Genomic DNA, 18,220 nt, shown 5'->3' with positions numbered 1-18,220 from the left:
CGTGAAATACTACATCGAGCCCCATTCGGAACACGTGAACAAAAAGCCGTACAAATAGGATTAAAAGACAAGAATAGCACAAAATCACTTCTTTTTTCGCGCGGAAGCACAAAATTATTCTTGGAAGCCCATTTGAAAGAGAGAAAAACATTCAGTGGATGGGGAAGTTTTCTCTTTTGATAGGGGAATGCCCTTGCGTGGTGGCCGAGGCCCGAGGCAGCCAAGCTCTGGCATCCCTCTGCGATATCCAGAGCGCGCCCCCTTTCTTCCAGCTACACGCGGCGCAGCAGAGGCCCGGGCGAATCTTCCGATTTGTTGTGCGATGCAAATCATGGGGTAGAAACAGTGTTCAGAATCACCGCAATAAAACAGTGTTTAGAGAAAAGCTCCAACAATGCTTTCCTCTCTGCTCCAAAGCCAATGCTATGGAGCCGAGTTCGCTGCGGAAACCCCGCAAATTCCCTTCAATCCAGGGGCCAAGGGTGAGCACAGGTAGCAGAAGCAAAAGATAAGATCCCTAAAAAAAAGGTTAACAAGATGGGCACAGTAAAGAGGTTAACGACAAGATGGTAGATGGGCACAGTTTGAAAGAAGTTGCACACTTCCATTTACTGTCCTTTCTGCGAGAAGCGTCTTTGCCCCTTTTCCCGGTCTTGTGAAGCCCTACTCCTGTAGCCCCTGCCCGCCGGGCGCGGGGCCACCCACACCCACATGCGAGAACCCAACCAAAGCTAGAGCCAGTCCAGCCCGCGTGACCCTCCCATCCGGCGGCTCAGGTCGCGCCCCCACCAAGCGCCGCAGAATCCCAGCCGTCCACCCACACAAGCACACAGCACCTCACCTCCAGCCTCCCCTCCTCGGTCCCTCCCTTCCCTGCCCTCTCCTTCCCGCAAGTACACAGCGCCCACGCAGAACCAGCGTCTCCGCCCGGGCCCACTCGTCAGCCTCACTGACACACCCACTACCCACTACCCACACCGTCGCACAGGCCTCCCTAGACCCCTCCTCTCTCTCGCCAATTTCGCATGCACCGGCAGCGGCGGCCGTCTCCAGGATCAAGAACCCCAAATTTTTTCCCCTCCTCTTTTCTCCCCGCCGGTTCTTCTTGCCGTCGCCGCTCACCCGAGAAGAAGGGAGGGCTCTTGCTGCCGCTTCGTCCTTGCATTTGTGTGAGAGCGCTTGTGAGCGGGGGAGGCCATGGCGGATCCGGACGCCGACGAGAGCCCGGACTTGTGGCAGCTCTTCTGCCACTACGACCGGCTCTACTTCCGCGGCGAGCTCGACGCCGCCGCCTTCGCCGTCGAGTGGGCCTACCCGCGCATGAGGACGACCACGTACGTGCGCCTCTTGCACTCCCCGTTTCTTCGATTTTTGGGGTTGGGGCAGGGGTGGGGGGGTGGGGGGCAGGTAGGTTCTTGTTGGTGCCCCCGGTAGGCGATGCCTTGCTCACCGAATTTGTTCTAGCGTCTTCCAACGACAGTCCTGCCTAGGATCGTGGTGCTTTGGATTCTTCCCAATCTCCTCAAAGAGAAATGTTTCATTGTTTAGCATTTGACGCCTCGATTCACATAAAAGACGCCTTTTTTTTCCTTCTTCTTTCGATTCTTCGTAATCTTGCCTTCCATTCCCTGTTCTCCATGTGGGAGGCTGGGTGCTTCCGAGGGAATCGTGTAAAATGTTCAGATTCCCGAGGGTTGTTGTTCTTCAAATTAGTTTTTTTTTTGCGTGTGTCGTAGAGTTCGCTCCAACATCGATGGTGCCCGAGTTTTATTTTCCCCGTTGGTGTTCGAGATTAAAAAACCTTAATAATAGGATTACAAACTCATGTTTCGTAAGGCGTAAATACATGTGCATTGCAGACTCTGCTAGAGGTTATTGCTTCGCTGTACGTATCTATTCACAGTGCAAAAATGCCTAGGAAAAGGAAATGATTCATTGGCTATTACAGCATTACGTCAAATCGGTGTATTTAAATTTTTGCATGTGTGTCTATAGATACAGGAAAAAATAAGTATTCCTACAAAAATTATTGTTTGTGCTCCAGATGCTATTTACAGTAAGGTACTTCAGATCTTGTTGTGTGTGTGTGTGTGTGTTTGCTTTCAAATATACTCCCATTGACTGCTTGGTTGAGCTAAGCTCAACATTCATTTTTGTAGATGGCAGCATATCCTTAATGAGCTTATTATTGCATTAGCTAGATATACTTTAACAAAAACATTTTCTTACTATATGTTCATTCTGGACTATAAATGTGTATTATATACTACTGTTCTGCTCAATTATTAAATTGTGTTTGCACAGTTTATATGAAAATAAAATAAAGAAAGCACTGATTTCATTGTCTATAAGCAGTTGTTGACTTGTTTCTGCCTTTGGAGCCATGAGCAAAACCATAATACTCTATGACTTCAAACCTTGATTTTTTTTTTCAAATATAGCATTTTCCCCATTGACTGCTTGCTTGAGCTAAGCTCAACGTTCATTTTTATAGATGACAATAAATACTTAATGTTGATTCTGGACAACATTAAGCACATCCTTAATGTTGATTCTGGACAACATTAAGCACATCCTTAATGTTGATTCCGGACTTTACTTAATGAGCTCATTATCACATTAGCTAGATATACTTCAACAAGAGCATTTTCTTACTATATGTTGATTCTGGACTATAAAATGTGTGTTATATACTGTTCTGCTCAATTATTAAATTGTGTTTGCAACATTTGTATGAAAATAAAATAAAGAAAAACAGAAAGCACTGATTTGATTGTTTATAAGCAGTTGTTTCGGATCCTGTTCCTTTGGAGACATGAGCAAAACCATAACACTCTATGACTTCAAATATTATTTATTTTTTCAAATATAGTAGCATTTTCCCCATTGTCTGCTTGCTTGAGCTAAGCTCAACATTCATTTTTTATACGTAGATGGCAACACATCATTAATGAGCTCATTATTCCAATAGCTGGATAGACTTTAGCAAGAGCACTTTCTTACTATATGTTGGTTCTGAACTATAAAATGTGTGTTATGTAGTGTTGTGCTCAACTATTAAATTGTGTTTAGAAAGTTTATATGAAAATAAAATAAAGAAAGCACTGATTTGATTGTCTATAAGCAGTTGTTTCGGATCCTGTTCCTTTGGAGACCTGAGCAAAATAATACTCTATGAGCCAATGCTGCAATGGCGCACAAATGCTGATATGAAGAATGCCCTGCTGCATCTGATGATTCATGCAATCATATTTGTAAAGCATGGTATGAAGAACCTCGGGTAAATGCTTATTCCTTTTAACTAAGGTTACGTGTTCAAATTTTAGTCATCGCCCAGCCTGCCTGTAGCTTAATTTTTCTGTGCATTCATGTACCAGCCATGGTCCTGTTTTCCGTGATTGGATGGATGCTATCAACACTTGCACTGCTGAGGATCTCATGGTTAGTATTTTCTGGCAGCTATGTTTTTAACCATTACGGCCCATTGATGATTTGGATTTATGCTTGCACCACCCTACCCAGAGACCGACGGGTGGCTACCGTATCACCACTACCCATGATTTCAGTGAGGAAAAATCCTGCAACATCCAGGGGATTCCATGGAAGGTACTGCTTTCCATAGTTCTCTTTTTATTGTTTCCTTTTTGTTAAATTTCTTTCTAGTTTACCTCTTACTAGCATGTTCAAATTGTTAAATTTCAGTGTGAATGGTGTGGCGTTACACTTCTGAGGGCAACGAATTTGGGACCTCCATCTGATTCCTGCTGTATCGAGAATGTTAGCGAAGATGCAACCTGTGGCAACATGCTTTGCCAGTGGCACAAGTAAGACTGCATAAGTTTACCCTGACATATAACTCATGATGTTTATCGATATAGTTGTAAAGTTGCACCTTACATTCTTAATTGTTGTTTTCTCCCACAAAGTCGATAAAGATATGCCCTTGGACTCTGGGTGGTGCATTTCTTCTTGTTAATTGCTCTGAATCATTTAGATGCAGAATAACCTCTCAAACTCATAATTAGATGCATATGCCACTTGTTTGTTATTTTTAATACTCTCCATGACTTCTCTTAATGTATTTCTAGATAATATTTACTTTTGACTAATGTTTGCAAGGTGAACTTCAAAGGTGTATTGACTGATGCTATTTTCTGCAGCCACAAGATGGATTGTGGTGGTACATATGTGGTAACCAAACCACGAGGGCAAAGGATGGTCCGAAAAGGTACAGTCAGAATCAGTATCTAATACACTTTTGGTTATGAGCTCTGAACTAACCATAAAGAGTATCAAGGTCAAACTTGGATGCCGTGCTTCAGTTTTACTATTACGCCTAAATTTTGTTTGGTATATGACTATTCTTGCATTCTTGTGTCTTAATTTTTCAGCATACAACTGTCTGTGCCCACATTTTATTTTTAATTCTGTAGCAATGCATTCAAGAATCAAGATAGTTGCCCTGTATTAGAAAATTCTTTGCTGATGTTGTAGGTGTTTATCTATTATATATTCTTTATTCTATACAATTAAGTGAAAAAGCAAGATGTTTGTGTCAGGAGTGGCACTGAAACTAAAACCATGATGTCTGACAAAAAATAGATCATCTGTTGCCTTACGAATGAAGGATCAAGTCCACTGTATGGTAACTCCAGAACACTTACACTTGAGTAACTTGGTGGGTCGTGTAAACATGTTGCTATAGTGATTTTTTTGCTTAATCATTTCATTATGTGAACTTTGGTGCTTCCAACACTAGTGTGAAATATTGTTCGCGTAGACTTCAAAACCAAAGACAATTCTTGCTATAGGTAACTTGTTATTGTAGTAAATTCATGTTGCCACATCAACTTACAACATGGCTTCTTCAGGTGGAGAGTTGCTTCTTCGGACTGGAACAACTGAAATGACCAAGTCACAAGGAGCTGTACAACAATCAGATTCAGATGAAGTGCAGAAAGCAATTGTTTTGTCTGCAGCCCCTCGCAGTCGGAGAAGATTGAAGCCGAAGCAAGAGTTTGTTGCATGGGAGAATATTGAACTTTTGTCTATGGGGAGTCGCAGTAATGCAAAATCAGTGGGTAGTAGCTCCTCAAAGAAGGCAGAGGATGTCCTTTCGAGCCAACTGAAACGGAAGCAAACATCTGTTACATCAGAGAAGCATGGGTTTCTCTCACTAGGGAGTTGCGACAATGCAAAATCGTCGGGAAGTAACACCTCCAGGAAGGCAGGAAAGTTCCATGAGCCAGATGATGTTAAGCCTTATGCATCCCAGAAAAAATTGAAGCTAGTGCAGGACTTGGCCGCATCGGAGGAATATGGAGCTTTCTCTCTAGGGACTTGCAACAGTGCAAAACCACCACGAAGCAGCACATCCAGGAATGCAGAGAAGTGGTGCAAGTCCGAGGGTGTTGAGAAATCCACTGTCCCATGGCCTGCTGCGCCCCCTCAGAAAATGAAGCTTGAGCAAGACTCTTCCCTTTACTCCATAGGGCCTTTTCCTCAGTTGCAGGGTTTTGTTACATTCCAGAAACATGGGGTTGCAAAACCATCAAAAAGTATCACCCCAGACAGAGTAGGCAAGCTGCATAAGCCGGATGGTGTTGAGAACTCCGGTGTCCCGCCTTCCACGCCCCTAAAAAAACTGAAGCTAGAGAAGGACCCAGTTGCATCCGAGAAACATGGGGTGGCAACATCAAGAAGCCTACCTGCTGCACCTCTCACAAAGCTGAAGCCAGACTTGGTTGCATCGGAGAAGAGTTTTGGTTGCGGCAATGCAAAAGTACCGGACAACATCTCCTCACAGATGGCACACAAGAAACTTGAGCATGGAGGGGCTCAGAAGCACATTTCTCTGCATGCTGCCCCTCAAACTATGCTGAAGCAACCGAACAAAACCAGCTCCACAGTGAAGGCACCAAAGCAACATAAGTTTGAAGACTTTCGGAAAGCAACTGTTCAGCCTGCCGCCCCTCAGAGTAAACTGAAGCAACCAAACCGTGCTGCGTCGGAGAGGCAAAAGACAAGGAGCAAAACCAAGAGTTGTGCTGGGAAAAAAGAATATGTTTGCTTTAGTCTGTGGCAGAACTTCTATGAACCGGAATGCTCGAGTGGATCGGACGAGCCGCTTGTAAACAAGAGAAGTGTGCGGAGAAAAAGAGAGAGGGAACGTGCGATTCAGATCACATATTCACGGTCAAGGAAGCGAGGCACCAGTGGGATCAGCTCCATCAAGGCCAAACTGGATGAGGAAATCTCATCTGGACACTTGGAGGTCATTGTTATCGATGATGAGGTGATGACTGAAGCCCCTGGAGAACAGTGCAAGGCACCAGCTCCATGCATGAACGTTCCTGTCGTCCCGCCGACTGATCAGGTGACGGCTGAAGCCCCTAGAGGTCAGTCCAAGCCACCAGTTCCATCCAAGGACGTTCCTGCTGTCCCTCCCGCTGATCAGGTGACGGCTGAAGCCCCTAGAGGTATGTCCAAGACACCAGCTCCATCCAAGGACGTTCCTGCTGTCTCTCCCGCTGATCAGGTGATGACTGAAGCCCCTAGAGGTATGTCCAAGACACCAACTCCATCCAAGGACGTTCCTGCTGTCCCTCCCACTGATCAGGTGATGACTGAAGCCCCTAGAGGCATGTCGAAGACACCAGCTCCATCCAAGGACGTTCCTGCTGTCCCTCCCACTGATCAGGTGATGACTGAAACCCCTAGAGGCCAGTCCCAGCCAGCAGCACAGCGCATGGACACTGCCGTCCCTCCTGCGGACCACGGAGATCGGTCCGATCCATCTACGATCATGGACATTGCTGCTGTGCCTCCAGCTATGACCCAAGCCCCTATGGATCAGTCACAGCCACCAGCTCCTTGCTCCATCGCCGCTGATCAGGTGGTTCCACCTCGTTCGGCCGACCTGCCCGGTTTACCTCCTTCAAATCCAAGCAGTTGGGCTGGCGTGATAGACATTTCTGATGATGATGACGACGACGACGACGAATGAACTCCTTTTCCGTCACTCTATATATACTCTGCTTATTCTGGATTAAACTGCTGATCAGTGGTTACCATAGATAGGTACTAGTAACTTATCAACTGGCGTTTCATTAAATTCTGCTGTGGAGGCATAGAGCTCTGATCTGAACGGCGAAACATCCTCCTATAGATGTCTTTCTGTAATATTTTGCGAGACGGTGGCTTGGGCATGGCGAACTGAAGCATGGAGTTAGCTGCACTGTAATGCTGAAGCATGCGCTGTAATTTTTTGTGAGACGGTGGCCTGGGCATGGTGAACTGAAGCATGGAGGTAGTTGAGACTCGTTGTACTCGCTGGATCATTTGCGCCATGTCGTCTATCATTCTTCTTGCTTCGAGAAAATCTCTGTCTAATACTGTGTGGTAAATTGGTTATTGTTGCTCCACATCTACTCCCTCCGTCTCGTAATATAAGAGCGTTTTGACACTACAATAGTGTCAAAATTGCTCTTATATTATAGGACGGAGGAAGTATCATTCTGCGTGCCGTGTTACTGGTTATGTTGTTGCTCCTTGCTTGCCATGGTCTTTTTGTGAACATGCCATTTGCTCGTGAAACATATGTTCATATGACTATGCCGTATGCACCATTGAAATGCATCTTACTGTTATCCTGGGTCAAATAGAGACGAGCATGGGAACGGAAAGGTGAAGAGAAACGGGAGAATGTGGATTGAACATGCTCGCTGATATACGTACTTCTCAGTAGGAACCATGGTATGAAAGCTCTGGAGGTTACCTTACAGGGATACTGTATTTTTGGAAGACGGTCCCCATCGACGAACAGATGCGGTGGATCGATCGGCCGCCACGCACGCACGGCTCATGCGCGCGTCCAACCGAAGGTGGCTCGACGGAGACCCGCGACGGATTTGAGCCAGAGCCATGATTCCACCCGCGCCAAATCCCCTGCGAGTGCGAGCGGCCCTCTCCTCTGGCGCGGCGGCGCTGCTCCTCCACCCCTTTTCCAACAATAAAAGCTCTCAAACGTCGCGGTTGAGACCTAGACAAGACGTTTGGGCAACCTTTTCCACTAGCTGTGTGGCATTTCTGCCAAGCCCATCTTGTGTGTGGCATTTCTGCGAAGCCACATGTTCAAAGTGGCAAATATACGATTTTCTCGACTGTGACGGGCATGACAACGGTGGGGTTTTCACCGTGCCAGACCCCACTCTCCGGAAATGGAAGAATAGTGATTTCGCGAATTTGGCACCGCATACGTTAGTACACACTACAAGCTTGTTTTGTTGCTAGCAATGTTGCAGTCTGCTTGCAAGCGTTGGCCTCTATATATGCCCCAACAGGCGCTTTTTCTTAATGTGCAAAACAAATTTAGACAAAGTCGATAATCCCCTGTAGACCTATGTTCATTTTAATGAAAGCTGCATGCTTTTGTCAGTCGTAACTAACACTAGCGATCAAAGCGTGCCAAGAGAGGAGAGCCAAATATAGGCACTGCAGGTAACGGCAACAAGCCAACAGGAACGGGCTCAATCGCAGAGACCACCCGGTGGGTTCCGCGCTTGTTCAGAAGCGAAGGACCCAGGATACCTGAAGAAACAGCCACTTCGTCTATCACTAGATCAGCAGATCCAGTAAAAACTGACAGAGAACTTTTATACGCTGTCGTTAAGTCTGTGAATTAACATTTAAAGACGATCTAGAGTATGTACTAATAGCAAGGCAGAAAAGAATTACAAACTAAAGGACGAGACAAAATCTCAAAAAGATCTCTAAGGCCTGCCCTGCGAGTGCAGGAGTATCAGTCTCCCCACACCCTTGTTCCCATGGGCTTGTGCATGTATTCAGAAACAACCTGCTTTGTCTTACTGCGGCGCTCCGTCGTCAAACTCGTTCATGTGGTCTAACAGGTAGTTTGCGGCCAGGGTCTCGTCCTTGTTGCAGGCGAAGTACACCTCCAGAACAAGCGCCCGGTCAAAGCCCATTCCTTCAAGCTGCATATGCAAAATGCAGTGAGGTTTCTTCATGGTGCCACAAATAAGCATAACAAAGTACTCCCTCCGTCCGGAATTACTTGTCGCGGAATTGGATAAAAATGGATGTATCTAGAACTAAAATACGTCTAGATACATCCATTTCCGCAACAAGTAATTTCGGACGGAGGGAGTACATGGAAATGCAGATGCGGGTAGTTGTGGAGAAACTTTCTCAAGATCTATGAGCTTACACGAAGTATAGCTTCATTCTCCTCAGGAGTGACAGCTATGGTCTGAGGCACACCCTCAGCAAACTGCTCTAGTAGATTCCTGGTTCAGCAAGTATGGGATTGTCAAGCAACATGCAAAAAGCCCAAAGTAAAACGTCACGGAGATGAAAAAGATTCATACTCGTCTTCATCGCCCTCAGCTGGCTCATTGATTAAACGAAGGAACTCTGCTTGGTTGTCCTGAATCAGCTGCAAAATCTGAGGGTTTTGCTTTCCCAGCTCTTGAAGCAATGGCTGTAAAAAAAAATTATCCTGTTAGTCAACTGTCACAAGTAGACTACTTAACACAGGAGAAAGAGCAACAAGCCAACATGAAATGTACCTGTAAGATTTGAGGGTTGGCCTGCACTAAAGAAAGTAAGCTTCGGAATTGTGCATTGTTACGCAAAACATCCAGATTTCCTTCACCAGCAGCATTTGCTGAAGCATTTGGCAGGGCCTGCAAGGTACAAAGGGCAAGTGTTAAAAATATGTAAAAGAGGTAACCGCAGACCACATAGAGGGAGAGAGAGAGAGGGAGAGAGTACTTGAGGGAAGAGGTCCAAGGGGCTAGCGTTAGGACCGGAAGAGGCAACTGCAGGTTGAGCTGCTTGTGAAGCCAGGGCAGGATCAGCTGGCTGGGCACTTGGTGGTGGTGCAGGAATCTCCATCGGCTCAGGAATACCCTACATTAAAGATCGAAGGGTATTAGTTGTATAGCCAAGAGATCTGCGATATAAGTTGTGTAAAACATGCAGTTACTGTAGTACATATTACATAGATTCGAAGACAACTAAGTTTGTAAAAGACACATGATCATATAATCTAGTCATTTACTCATTTGTAAGCAAGACATGATGTGTTCACTGCAATAGTTATTTGTGTATATTGAAGAACATTAAGTCATAACCAAACTAAGGGAGAATATATCTTCTTACAGAATATAAATACTCAACAGCCCGCTCCGGGTTGTTGAATGCAGCACGTAGGGCACGCAGCACAGTGTCTCTGTCCCATGTTCCACCACCCATTTCTAGAATTGACTGAATTGTTGCCTCTAGGGTGCCTCCCGCGACAAGGTTCGAAGCAGCCTGACCATAAGTTTCTGCTTCAGTGCTGTACAAATGATGGTAGTAAAGATCATGTCAAATGGGTTAAGAGGAAGTAATATAACTTCTTCAAATTGGAAAAACATTTTACGAGATTACAAATCAAAATAAGATGAAATAAAGAACATAAATCAACTCACGAGACAGCAACAGCAGGAGCTGGGGAGGCGGTGGCAGCTGGACCAGGAGCACTGACAGGTACACTGCGTCGGTAAAGGTAAGGATAGGGTTATCTAGCTGCCAACAACCACTAGACATATAGCATAACAATAATAATACAAAATTACAAATCATTGATAGGAGGCTATCACTTACTAACAACCTTTTGAGACTCTCCTGCTGAAGTTAAAAAGGAACTATACCAAGATATTAAAATATCACATCTTCTGTGACTGATAAAAAAGAAAGAAATACAGACTTGTGCATCTCATGGCATGTCATTTAAAATGGCAAGGTGGTATTTTATATACAAAAAATATCTTTAAAGAGACCAAAAAAAACCTGAACACAACAGAATACGCCTGAAAAAGATCAAATCAGTTTTTTTTTAATATGAGTAAAACTCACATAGGTGCTGGCGCAGCCACTGCTTGAGGTGCTGGCGTGGCTGGTGCTTGAGAGGCAGGAGTAGCAGGCACTGTCTGAGTAGGGGGTGCCTGCGTAATAAATGCAGGTCAAAAAGTAGAATCTCACCAATAGAAAACACATAATGCAAGTCATATATAGAACTCCCTCCGTTCCTAAATATAAGACCTTTTAGAGATTTCAATATGGACTACATTCGGAGTAAAATGAGTGAATCTACACTCTAAAATATGTCTATATACATCTGCATGTAGTCCATATTGGAATCTCTAAAAGGTCATATATTTAGGAACGGAGGGAGTAGTATATATTTTTTGTGAGGAAATGAGAAATTTGACTTAACCAGAAAAAAAAAACATATGACAAAAATGCGTCGAGTCGGAGCTCATAGTTGTGTACTTCGTAAAATCTGCCATTCTAATTCAACTATATAGTTGGCTCAGAGCTTAACTATCTGCCAATTAAAGAAACAACGAACTTAAACTGTACCATCATAGTTTCAATGAAAAAATATGGCAAAAGGTACTGTCTGCAAATAACTCCCAAAGAATCACGACAAAGTTTTGGATATATGGTACGGGTGAAAGAATTTTTTGCACCAAAAGAGCATAAATAGACATTAGTGGTGAGTAACCCATATCAGTGTAATCAAGTTCCAACTCACCTGATTTGAGGGTTCCTTGGATTTAGATGGAGCTGCACTTGATGAGCCCTTATTCTGTGAAAGGTCGAGAGTCAGAAGCAATAATAACAATCATCTATCGTATGATCAGTTAATAGAAACAGTCCTGAAGCAACTCTAGGCTGTAGCCATACTAAAACGAAGTTTAACAAAAACTAGGATCAGAAATAGAAACACCTGCAACTTTTAAGACAATTCCAATAGACACTGAAGTTCATTACGTTCCGAGAGTTCAAGATCTTGATATCCGAAACAAATACTTCCGATGCACAAGGTATTGTTATGATTTTTTTATCATTCTACACATTGCTATGCTACTCCACAATTTTATGACATATATAAACTAGTATCAAGCAGGATGCATACCTGTCTAAGCATTATCACAAGAAAGTTGTTTTCAACAACTTTGTTTTCCTCCAACGTAGTCTCATCCTTAAGAACTGTCCCTTGGTATATGAGCATTTGTTGATCAGCTGGGTACACATTCTGCCCTTGTGAACTCTCAATGAGCTTCTTTACATCAGAAACCTGAATCAATGAATCAATTACAAAGTTACAGCATTCCAATTGCAAAGAATCCAAAGAACCAGGAATTCACATGCTGGTAGAATCTAAATGCTACATAACCACATACCATGTAACCACACTGCAAAGACCCCATATCTTTACACCTACGATTGTTTGGCAAAGACCCACCTATGATTCTACCATGCTGGTAGAATCTAAAGCCTACATAACCCCATACCATGTAACCACACGGCAAAGACCCCAGTATCTTACACCTATGATTGTTTGGCAAAGATCCTTGGTTACTTAGTGACTGCATGCGCCTGCCGTTGGCCCTAGCTAGCAAATGCAGTAGCTTTTAGCAACGTCATGCAAATAGTTTACAAGTGGTGTATCTGTATTTGAAAACAAAGCCAGATGTAACTTGTGTTTGGTATGTTACTGTGAAACGTCAAACGTCACGATTTGTTTGCACATGTCATGGCCCATAATGGGCCAACCATAAGGGGGTTGCACATAAAGTGATGACATGTATCACTATATAAATAATTATCCCGTTTCAGTTAGTCAACCCAAATATTTCTTTATTATTTGCTTCACTAGTGATAGACAATACATGAGTAACAAAATTCTAAGTAGCAATACAGTAATAATTAATAACCCCCCTTCCCTTTCTGTTGCTACACTATGTACTGCAACTGCACTTGCACATTCATACCAAGAAAAGGTAGCTACAGTCAACAGATAGAAAAGATGTGGCCAGCCGGAACCCTGTCTCCAATACTGACTCCAATTTGTAACATTGATTTTCCTCTAATAGTTGCCAGTATTCCATTCCTTGGGTTTGATACAAAATACTTGAAAAAGAACAACCACCTTCAAACGTCACGATTTGTTTACGCATGTCATGGTCCATAATGGGCCAACCATAAGGAAGTTGCACATAAAGTGATGACATGTGTCACTATAAATAATTATCTCATTTCAGTTAGTCAACCCAAATATTTCTTTATTATTTGCTTCACTAGTGATAGACAATACATGAGTAACAAAATTCTAAGTAGCAATACAGTAATAATTAATAACGCCCCTTCCCTTTCTGTTGCTACACTATGTACTGCAACTGCACTTGCACATTCATACCAAGAAAAGGTAACTACAGTCCACAGATAAAAAAGATGTGGCCAGCCGGAATCCTGTCTCCAATACTGACTCCAATTTGTAACATTGATTTTCCTCTAATAGTTGCCAGTATTCCATTCCTTGGGTTTGATGCAAAATACTTAAAAAAGAACAACCACCTTCGTCACATAGTCCTAACAATTACGGAAATTCACATATTCCAGAGAAGGCTTGTTCTCTACCAGCCAACAAATGTATGTATTTCTAAAGCTTCAATTGCTCTAGCAGACAGAGAGGAAAATAATCCAGCATTACATTCTACATTTTGCATAAATTAATTCTCTGCAGTTATGACAGCATAACCCATAGACCACCAGCCGCCACTAAAATACGGCAGCTAAGGGCTTGCAATTTCAAGAGTTTCATCCACACACAAATGAAAAGGTCCATCAATAGATGCCACCTGTAGCATGTAAGGAGAAAGTCCCAAGAGAGCGACCCTTGGCTTCTACACTTTGGTTCATGGTCAGGATTCAAGTTGGCTGTGCATCTGGTAACACACCAATCAGTACAGCCTCACAGATTCCAAACCCCTGTATATTCGCCAAACAATCATAACCTACACATCGACGCGGCCATAACCTAGACGAACTCCGCATCTGCTCCCCGCTCCGCCCAGAGCAGAGCCCAACCAAACGAACCACAGATTGGATTCGCGGACCATCGCTCGCGCTGCACACGACTCGCGCCTCGCCAGCTCCCCGCGAACTCCACCAACCCCTCGGCGCGAAAACCGTGCCCCGCAGGCAACCCCAATAACCCACACCCTAAATCTCGCCCAGATACGCCAACCCTCGCGGCGACAGACGGACAGATCGGGAGGCGGGGCGGGAGCGGCCGTACCTTGTCGGCGGGGTTCACTTCGATCTCGAATTTGGAGCCCTTGAGCGTCTTCACGGAGACCTTCATCTCGCCGCCGCGCGCGCGTGCGTCGGTCGCGGCGCTCGACGAGTTCGAGAGGAGGCGGAGGCGGAGGGGGGGGAGAGAGAGAGGGGAGAGAACAAGGAGGCGGCGAGTTTTCTCTGTTTTGTTTTTTATTTGGGCCCCTGGCGCACCGTGCGTGGACGGGTGGTTTTGCGGGTTAACCCCTCTGGTTTGTTGTATTTTTAAGACGGCCGTGCTTCTCTGCAAGGGTCGCTTTTGGTGTCTTGATCGGTTTTTGTTTTTCACGTTGGAGAGGAGGCTTCAAAGCTAAAGAGTAGATAGACAGGGACACTGATTAGACGGGGGCATCTTGCTGATTAATGTCAGTGATGTGCGTTTGGCGTGTTACAAACACAGACAACTCCGTGTCTCAAAAGGAAAAACTCTCACCAACTGACAAGCATCTGTCATGCTTATGCTATTTTCATCCAACAAACTGCTCTTTACTTGTGTGTTTTAAAAAAAAACTACTCCAGTAAGAGAGTTACGATACACCGTAAATTTGTTAAGTGCGCCATGAAAGATATTGAAAATCAATATAATTGTTAAACATCACAATTCTTGAAACTACCTTGTTGTTGTAAAAAAAATACACGATGATTATCATTATAAATTTAACACATAATCAAATGCCATGAAATCTACACCTCCATCGGTTTCTCGAGTAAGCGTACAAAAATGAGAGGGGTGTTTTGGTTTCCAGGCTCATATTCCTGTAATCACGGTCGTTGCATGTGCTACTGGGATTTGGCAAATGGAGGCTCAGGTGTCAGTTCAGTTCCACTGAAAAGTATAGTATTGAAGATATATTGGTGGGAACAGTTTCGTATGATGGGGTCATTGTGTACGGCGTGAGTGCAATTCAATTTGGATAGACGTTTTTTGTCTGTCTTGCGATTTTGGTCCATGGAAAAGCAGCATCTAATCTATCGAAGACATGGCCCAATTTGCCACGCGGCACTGCTCATCTTCGTGTAGACTACTCGCTGGACATGGGAGTGCGTCCACCGGGGTGAATTATGCGGATGACCATGGCGAAGGACGGGATGAAGTTCCCACTAGATCTAGTTGATAGGCACAACAATCTCCAATCCCCAAACCTGAGTTTCTCAAGCTTTGGCTGATAGATATTTGATTTAGTTTTCTGTGTCGCTCTGTGTTGGTGATGTAGGCAGGTGCCCTGAGGCAGGAGTGGTCTGTCCTTTGCACGTTCACTCCAATGTCACGCCAACAAGGCAATCAGAGATCATCTGATTCGTGAGTCTGAGAAGAAAGTGGCAGCGACGATTGCATTGGCAACAGAGGTAGCAATCAACGAAGATTGCACTGGCAACAGAGGTAGAACTACCCTCTTTCAGAGCTTCAACGAGCCACATTATCTAAACAAATTTCAACTTTGTTGCAACCCACGGTGCATGCAAGATTCACAACCAAACGGACAACTATTGCCTCCACTGTAAATGAATCAAAACAAGTATCAAGTTTTTCGTTAGCAACAACAATAAACTGCTCGCTATGATCCCGAAGAACTGCGCCGACTGAACCATCCAGTGTGTCACTGTCAAATCCGGCATCAACGTTTAGTTTGACATAGCCATATCTTGGTTTCACCCAGCCAACCACTTTCCGCACAGGTTTCGGACTACATGATACAATGAAGTTGGCCGCAAGTCCTCTCACTGGCAGACCTATTTGAGCTCCATAATGGATGTGAAAGATATGTTTACAAAACGATTGTTCGATGGCCATCTATCGCTATAATGTACTGGAAGCCTCATAACGTAACCTACCAGGATTTAATGCGATGGGGCATTTTCAATTCTAGTGAATATACGGGAGAGATACAACCTTCAATACAGCATACACCGCCAATCTCAAGGAGAATTGATGATTATGATGTCGAGAGCAGCTAAGCCCAGGCTCATAAATGATTTTTGTAGGAAAATCTTCACTGGTATATTGTGTTTCTTGTTTTTTCTATAGTTGCATAGATTGTCGTATTGTCTTTGCCACACATAGAACAAGGACGATTTGTAACTTCTACCTAGGTACAATCAGCTTGGTCCGAATAAACTCAAAGAAAGAGAGCAACTGTACATGCTATATACACACACCGGATCATTCTTTCCTATGCTTGTCAAGGAAAGAATTATACTTGTGCCCATAAGTTTAGCCAGCTAAAGCAGCTCAATCAACGCAGGGGTGTAAGTGCAAGATCTCCTCCCAAATAGCAGCAGACGGCGGCGTATTAACTCGGTGTGCTGTTTCATGCCTTCCGTAACAGCAGACACCGTGCGGGACCAACGGAACCGCGGCGCGTGCCCAGCCACGGCCCGAGGTTCACCGGCCACACGCGGTGCACACGGAGCGTCGTCCGCAGGGGATCCCTCGGTATCCTGCCTTTCTGAGCTGTACTCGGGGATCCTTTTCCAGGCGCCGTACGCCTCCTTTCGCCTCACGAAATATAGGGTTCGAGCCCGGGCGAAAGTTACCCCAAAAGTAGTTGTCCGATGCGGTGCACTGTTTAGGCCCAAACGTGTACGCGGCAGTAGTAGAATGGGCTGAGGGTTTGGCCCACAGGCCCTGAATGTATGGCCCAGCTGGCCTAGTAGCCTCTCCTCTAAAAAGAAGGGAAACTGGGCTGGCAGTCCACCTAGCTATTCCTCAGTTTTCTAAAAAAAAAACTATTCCTCAGTTTGCCTTAAAAAAACCCTAGCTATTCCTCAGAAAAACAAAGCAGTCCACCTAGCGCCACACTAGCTAAAAAAACCTAGCGCCGCACTAGCTTACAATAAAAAAAAACTAACGCCACACGGTTTCTAAGTGCCAGGACATACGGCTAAGCTAAGACTGAAGTTTAGTTTAGTCAGTAACATAGACAACATATTTGAGCTGTAATGGCATAGATAAAATTATTTGCCAAGTTGGAGGAACTGTCAAAAAGAATGGTGGACAGACAAACGGTGCCACTAATCTAACAAAGTCCTATTAAAGTTTATAAGCGGCTTTCGTCGCCGAGTTTCTTTGAAAGGTTCAGAAAAATCAAACCGATATAGTCTAGCAACAAGTTGCTTCCTGAATATGCAGAGCTCGGCTAATAGCTGCCATAAACATTCTAGAAAGCAAAACCACTGCACAAGTCAGAGTTCTCTGTGGCTATGCTATGTCTCACTGAGATTCTGAGATCCCTGTGACGTACGAGTTACACTATATTTACATGCACACTCCACAGATGTCATTAACTAGTAGTGTGGACATGTGCTTGCTAAATGCTAAATATAATCAGTCTCACTAACTGGTGACCAGTTCTTCGTCTTAGCTTGCCATAAGCTGGCCAAGTTTAGTCGCTGAGCTGGGAGATGCCCACCGGCATTGGCAAGATATCGTGTGATATAAGTACGTAAAGCTATAAAAATTTGGGCACGAGGGATGGATTTTCTTGCCCATGATGCGTGCAGGATATTTCATACCAGAATCGCTCCCATGGAACGGCTCCAAGATACGTCCTTGGTTGTGTTGAATTGGTTGCATATATATCCAATCATTTTTTTTTGTAATGCCTCATGGCCAGCGTTTGCAGCGGGTTTGGGTCGAGTGGATACGGTGTAGCATTGCACTGCGCAGAAGAGTAAAACTGAAGGAGAACGATGTCTGATCTCTTCAGAAACGGGGGTATGTGAGTAAAGGCGAATTGTGCAGAGACCGGAGGATGATTCTTTCATTATTATCTTTATAATATACTAATAACTTCTGCGAGAGATTTTTCAACACTGTGTCTGGTGGCCCCCTTGCATGCTCCAGGTGGTCATCCACATTCCCAGCAAGGAAGAGACTGTAATTCAAGCGTCATGACTCAGTCATGACAGAGTTTGCTTGTTCTACACAGTGGGGAAAAGGCTCAGTTTCAGCTTTCGACTACCGTTACGCATTATTTTCAGCAACAAAAAGCTTGCAGTTCATTTCTTTGAAAAAATGGCAGGTGCTCTG

General features: G+C 44.4%; 2 protein-coding genes across 3 annotated transcripts; one reads left to right on the top strand and one right to left on the bottom strand.

The window, feature by feature from the left end:
- The first annotated feature begins 934 nt into the window (after window positions 1–934).
- LOC109772037 (uncharacterized) lies at window positions 935–7,406 on the top strand. 2 transcript variants are annotated; one of them, XM_073500329.1, is made up of 8 exons: window positions 935–1,334; window positions 3,128–3,280; window positions 3,378–3,441; window positions 3,523–3,606; window positions 3,703–3,824; window positions 4,161–4,228; window positions 4,872–6,538; window positions 6,620–7,406. In XM_073500329.1, exons 1-8 carry the CDS (start codon window positions 1,198–1,200, stop codon window positions 7,004–7,006), a joined length of 2,682 nt encoding a protein of 893 aa, XP_073356430.1. In that variant the 5' UTR covers window positions 935–1,197; the 3' UTR covers window positions 7,007–7,406. The 2 variants fall into 2 exon arrangements, with proteins under 2 accessions (XP_073356430.1, XP_045084846.2); XM_045228911.2 differs by having other exon boundaries at window positions 4,872–7,406.
- A 1,223-nt stretch (window positions 7,407–8,629) lies between these two features.
- On the bottom strand, window positions 8,630–14,391 carry LOC109772038 (probable ubiquitin receptor RAD23). The gene is made up of 11 exons (XM_020330730.3): window positions 14,153–14,391; window positions 11,987–12,148; window positions 11,603–11,656; window positions 10,921–11,009; window positions 10,494–10,556; window positions 10,183–10,360; window positions 9,793–9,930; window positions 9,588–9,704; window positions 9,387–9,499; window positions 9,227–9,305; window positions 8,630–8,993 (listed from the first exon to the last, which is right to left on the bottom strand). Exons 1-11 carry the CDS (start codon window positions 14,216–14,218, stop codon window positions 8,865–8,867), a joined length of 1,188 nt encoding a protein of 395 aa, XP_020186319.1. The 5' UTR covers window positions 14,219–14,391; the 3' UTR covers window positions 8,630–8,864.
- Window positions 14,392–18,220: the final 3,829 nt, after the last annotated feature.

This window comes from Aegilops tauschii, chromosome 5 (assembly GCF_002575655.3).
Source record: "Aegilops tauschii subsp. strangulata cultivar AL8/78 chromosome 5, Aet v6.0, whole genome shotgun sequence".
NCBI classification, from domain to species: Eukaryota; Viridiplantae; Streptophyta; class Magnoliopsida; order Poales; family Poaceae; genus Aegilops; species Aegilops tauschii.
The sequence above is the reverse complement of the archived record's forward strand: the minus strand, read 5'-3'. Positions and strand labels throughout refer to the sequence as shown.

What these genes read in the sequence shown, in the direction of transcription:
- LOC109772037 (XM_045228911.2), top strand. Translation starts at nt 1,198, where the DNA reads ATGGCGGATCCGGACGCCGACGAGAGCCCGGACTTGTGGCAGCTCTTC. An exon ending in TCCAGGGGATTCCATGGAAG is followed by an intron (nt 3,607 to 3,702) that starts GTACTGCTTTCC and finishes GTTAAATTTCAG; the next exon opens with TGTGAATGGTGTGGCGTTAC. An exon ending in ATGCTTTGCCAGTGGCACAA is followed by an intron (nt 3,825 to 4,160) that starts GTAAGACTGCAT and finishes TATTTTCTGCAG; the next exon opens with CCACAAGATGGATTGTGGTG.
- LOC109772038 (XM_020330730.3), bottom strand. Translation starts at nt 14,218, where the DNA reads ATGAAGGTCTCCGTGAAGACGCTCAAGGGCTCCAAATTCGAGATCGAA. An exon ending in GTGGCTGCGCCAGCACCTAT is followed by an intron (nt 10,557 to 10,920) that starts GTGAGTTTTACT and finishes TTACCGACGCAG; the next exon opens with TGTACCTGTCAGTGCTCCTG. An exon ending in CTGTTGAGTATTTATATTCT is followed by an intron (nt 9,931 to 10,182) that starts GTAAGAAGATAT and finishes TCTTTAATGTAG; the next exon opens with GGTATTCCTGAGCCGATGGA.